The 3,091-nt window shown below is 32.7% G+C and overlaps 1 protein-coding gene across 1 annotated transcript; it reads right to left on the bottom strand.

Moving 5' to 3' along the window:
* Positions 1-1,831: 1,831 nt before the first annotated feature.
* Positions 1,832-2,143, bottom strand: LOC136065090 (glutathione S-transferase U5-like; the record flags this gene model as incomplete). The annotated part of the gene is made up of 1 exon (XM_065767774.1): positions 1,832-2,143. A coding segment is annotated over exon 1 (312 nt), but the record flags the coding sequence as incomplete, so codon positions are not given.
* Positions 2,144-3,091: the final 948 nt, after the last annotated feature.

The raw sequence follows: 3,091 nt of genomic DNA, 5'->3' as shown, positions 1-3,091 counted from the left end.
TCTTGGTTCAATTATATATATATATATATATATATATATATGGGACAGGCTCCTCTCCCGTTAGAAACCCTCCCGTTCTCTCCCTTTTTTGTATAGATAAAGGACACGTGGCAATTAAATGATCTAATGGTTCAAAAAAAGCCAACTCAAACTATCTTTAGTTCTGCAATCTTCTACCCTTCGCCTCCCTCTATTCTCTGAAACATCACCACCGCCAAACCCATTCTCTCCTTGTTTTTTAAAAAACTCATCAATGTCATCATCGTTTCAAACTTCATCACTTATGAACTTGAGCTTTTCAAAGAAATCAACAAAAGAACCTTTTTTTACTGTAAGAATGCAGGTATAAAGGTTTAATACCATTTTAAAAAACTGAAGACTTGTTATAATCACAGCCAGAAAATTTTACAGAAATTCAACCCATTTGGCTAACTTTTGCTGTCAACATATGAAAATGAATGATGAAATCTTTAATATTTTCACCATTTTGCATCCTAAGAAGCAAAAATACCCAAGCAGCAGTAAATTGGGTTCTTAAAAAAATAAAATAAAATCATTCCCTGCCATAGTGTTCTTCTAGTTTGAAAAACAGAGTGTAAAGAAAACTAGTAGCCAAATCAATCTGCAGGCTTCCGTATGGATTTCATTTATAAGGATAATTACAAGCATTTGAAAAATAAAAAGATTACAACTAAAAGGGATAAACTCTAGTTATCTGATGTTATATGTGACTTTATTTTTTTCTCTAACTTTATCTTCAATAGCTTCAACAAATGGTGATTTACTAGGATTCATATTCTTAATACTTCTACCCATCAGAAACCCACAAAACAAATACAAAACAAAAACAAAAAATTACTTCTCTGTCGCAATCTCATCTTCATAACCATTGCCATACCTTTCTATTACCATTGGCACCACAAAGAAATTACTCACATCAGAAATCACAACACAGGTTACCCATCCCTCAACCCAAAATCACTATTTATGCCATCTTCCGCAGAGAAACCCAGATAAAGTGAACGCTTACCCTCAATCCAGTCAAGCCACTCCACGAAGTATCATGCTGCTACCGAGATCCCACCGGAAGCCTTCCTACCCACTCAAAAAAAAAAAAACCAAGGAGAGAATGGGTTCGGCGGTGGTGATGTTTCAGAGAATAGAGGGAGGCAAAGGGTAGAAGATTGCAGAACTAAAGATAGTTTGAGTTGGCCTTTTTTGAACCATTAGATCATTTAATTGCCACGTGTCTTTTATCTATACAAAAAAAGGAGAGAACAGGTGGGTTCCTAACGGGAGAGGAGTCTGTCCCATATATATATATATATATATATATATTTATGATTTAAAAAATATAGATTATAATAATGGTCAGTACAGATCCTTATCAACAAAGAAATAAATAAAATAAGGGTAATCATATAAAATGAAGTGATAAGAATATGATTGGCATGACTTAAACACTACAATAAATTATTTTATTTATTTATTTGTAATTGGTAATATGTTAGTTTGTAAGACTTTTATGTTATAAAATTTATAACATCTCTAATATCAATTATAAAATATTGATTATTTTTCTTATTTGCAAATAAAAACAAGTCATTGTTACATTTTCTAGAAATTAATGAAACATTGACATCATTTGTTAAATAAAAATGGTGATGACAATGATAATAAATGACTTGTAAGCAATTCATGCGGAAATTATAAAAAAGTGAGGTAATACTGTAATAGTCTATCATTTTCATTTACCATAAAATACTAGACTTTATTTGAAGATAAAATGAACCAAAAACAGAAGATCTAGTGCCAACGGGTGAAGAAGTACCTTCTCTTCAGCAAATTTGATCCAGAACCGAGCATCGGCTCTCTCATAAGGGTCAGTAGGCAGCAATGGGTTCTGTGGCCACATCTCTTCAACATATTCAAGGATAATCATGGACTCACAAATTGCTTTTCCGCCATGAACAAGCACTGGGATCTTCTTGTGGACTGGATTGTGTTGTAGAAGTTGGGAACTTTTGTTGGAAAGATCTTCTTCTATGTATTCATACGGTATGCCCTTTAGTTTCAAAGCCCATATCACTCGACAACTAAATGGACTTGCCCATGTCCCATGTAGCTTCACTTCCTCACCCATGTTTGAGAGAGCTAGCAATGTGGTAGCAATTCAACTCACAATGTGATTTTATAATGAACAATTTAGTCGTCTTGCTGGGCCAATAAGCTTTGTAGCTTCAAATTTCGTTGAAGTCTTACAGCTTCAATTAAAAAATTGAAGATTGAAGTCAAAAGAGGTTTGCGTCTCTGCTTATTTTCCCTTTAGTTTACATTTTTGCTTTTTTTTTTTTAATTTGGTTTTGACGATAATCTTTTTGTTTGACTTTGATTTTTGGGAAGTGGACTTGGTCGGCTTAGGAGAACAACGAAAATGGCCTTCTACCATTTTTCATGGAAATATATATGAATATTATATGCCATTATTTTGAAAATATATAGGGATTTATTACTTTTTTTGATACTTGAGTTTGAAAAAATCGAGTTCTAAATGGTATTCGAGTTCTATAAACTCGAATATCAAAAAAGTAGTAAATTGCTATTTATTTTCGAAACAGTGGTAAATTGCTACTTATTGCTACGTGGTAAATTGTTACTTTTTTTAATGCCATTTTTGCCAGGGAAAACTATGTAAGCATTCAAAAGGAGAGAGAATCTTTTAGTTTTTTTTTTTTTTGGTAAACAAGAGAATCTTTTAGTTGCTTTTCTTTTTCTTGGGTTAAAAGTGAATTTAATCATGTGGCCTAGGCATAATCTACTTGTTGCTTAGAAGCTGTTTGGATGGCATGTTTCCATAACTTAATTCTCTATTTTCATAACTCGTAATTCAAAAATAGTGGGACCCATAGTTAGAAGTCCGTTTGGTACTACTATAACTCTGTTTCCATCACTCAATTCTCTAATTTTTTAGTTATGAGTTATGGAAACTGAAAACACATTTTAGCTGTTTTCAATTTCCATAACTCATAACTCATAACTCAATGGCATTTTTGTAATTAAATACACATAGAGGGACCCACTGCTAGGGTCA

This window comes from Quercus suber, unplaced genomic scaffold, assembly GCF_002906115.3.
Source record: "Quercus suber isolate HL8 unplaced genomic scaffold, Cork oak 2.0 scaffold_846, whole genome shotgun sequence".
NCBI classification, from domain to species: Eukaryota; Viridiplantae; Streptophyta; class Magnoliopsida; order Fagales; family Fagaceae; genus Quercus; species Quercus suber.
This window is presented reverse-complemented; position numbering and strand designations above follow the sequence as displayed.